General features: G+C 41.8%; 1 protein-coding gene across 1 annotated transcript in view; it reads right to left on the minus strand.

Annotated features, from left to right (window-relative positions):
• The window catches only part of SARC_07821 (electron transfer flavoprotein-ubiquinone oxidoreductase, mitochondrial), a 6,279-nt gene extending 5,691 nt beyond the window's left edge, over positions 1 to 588 (minus strand). Inside the window, exon 1 of the mRNA XM_014298220.1 lies at positions 229 to 588. Coding sequence (XP_014153695.1) covers positions 229 to 433 — 205 coding nt within the window. The 5' untranslated portion in view covers positions 434 to 588. The remainder of the gene's footprint in view (positions 1 to 228) is intronic.
• Positions 589 to 1,109: the final 521 nt, after the last annotated feature.

Raw genomic sequence — 1,109 nt, forward strand, 5'->3', positions numbered from 1 at the left:
ACACAATACACTTACTACTACATACTACTACTATACTATTTACTACTTGTCAGTACATGCATAACCTCACTACTACAACATACATTACTATACTACTAACATACACACACACACACACACCACACACACACACACACATATATATATATATATATATATAAGGTTTTAGGGTTTTAGGTTCCATATGCACTTGGTTACGACCGTCTATAGTGTCACGCCGAAACGCACCTGCAGGTCCTCCTCCGACAACCAGGATATCCGCCTCGTCCGCATACCGTTCCATGTCGATATCCGTCCACCGATCGTCTTTATTCCTAGGATTCATGCGGTAGTGAGTGGTGATCTTATCGGAATAGTGTCTGGCCACTGGCAACACCCGTACAACAGTGGACGTGGGACGCCTTGCTAAGGCGCTTACAAGTGAGAACACCATATTCGGTTGGTAAATATTAACGCAGTAATAATGTGTCTTGAGGCAGCTGTTATCTCTGACAAGCGTGACCTATGAAGAACGTTCACAATCAGTCACAGGCTCTCGCTGATCGTATGAGAGTGATCAGCTATCCCGATTTTATTATGTATATTTATATATTGCAAAAAGTCAAGCTCACGTTTTCAGTGACATGACTATAGTTTTTATAGTTATAAAAACCCCCCCGTGGTTTGGTATCATACACTAGACGGATCCGCAGTCTCTTTGGAGAAGTTGAGCGCTCTTCTTGTATCAATTGCAAGAGATGAGAGAAAGTCAAATCCACTTTACCAGCTTCATTGATAACGAGCTCAAAATCAAATTGGATTCGGTCCTAATCCTAATTCATACCCCCCCTTCTTGCTTACAAAACAGGTCCAGTTCTGAGTTCACTTTACTCTTTTGCCAAAAAGATCTGGAAGCGGCCTATCAAAAAGGTTAACAGAGTGAGAGAATACCACAAATATCACGCCGTCGATTCCACAAATATTTTATTACGGCTTTTAAATGGAACAGCAAATCACGGGATAGCTGTTGCCGCCGCCGGAGCTATAGGGATAATGACTTGTGAAGATCCGAAATCTACGTTTTCTATGATAATTCTCTTTTTCTGAGTCGTATAGATGCGTACGGGTGT

The sequence above is a fragment of the Sphaeroforma arctica genome (assembly GCF_001186125.1).
Source record: "Sphaeroforma arctica JP610 unplaced genomic scaffold supercont1.648, whole genome shotgun sequence".
Lineage (NCBI taxonomy): Eukaryota > Ichthyosporea > Ichthyophonida > Sphaeroforma > Sphaeroforma arctica.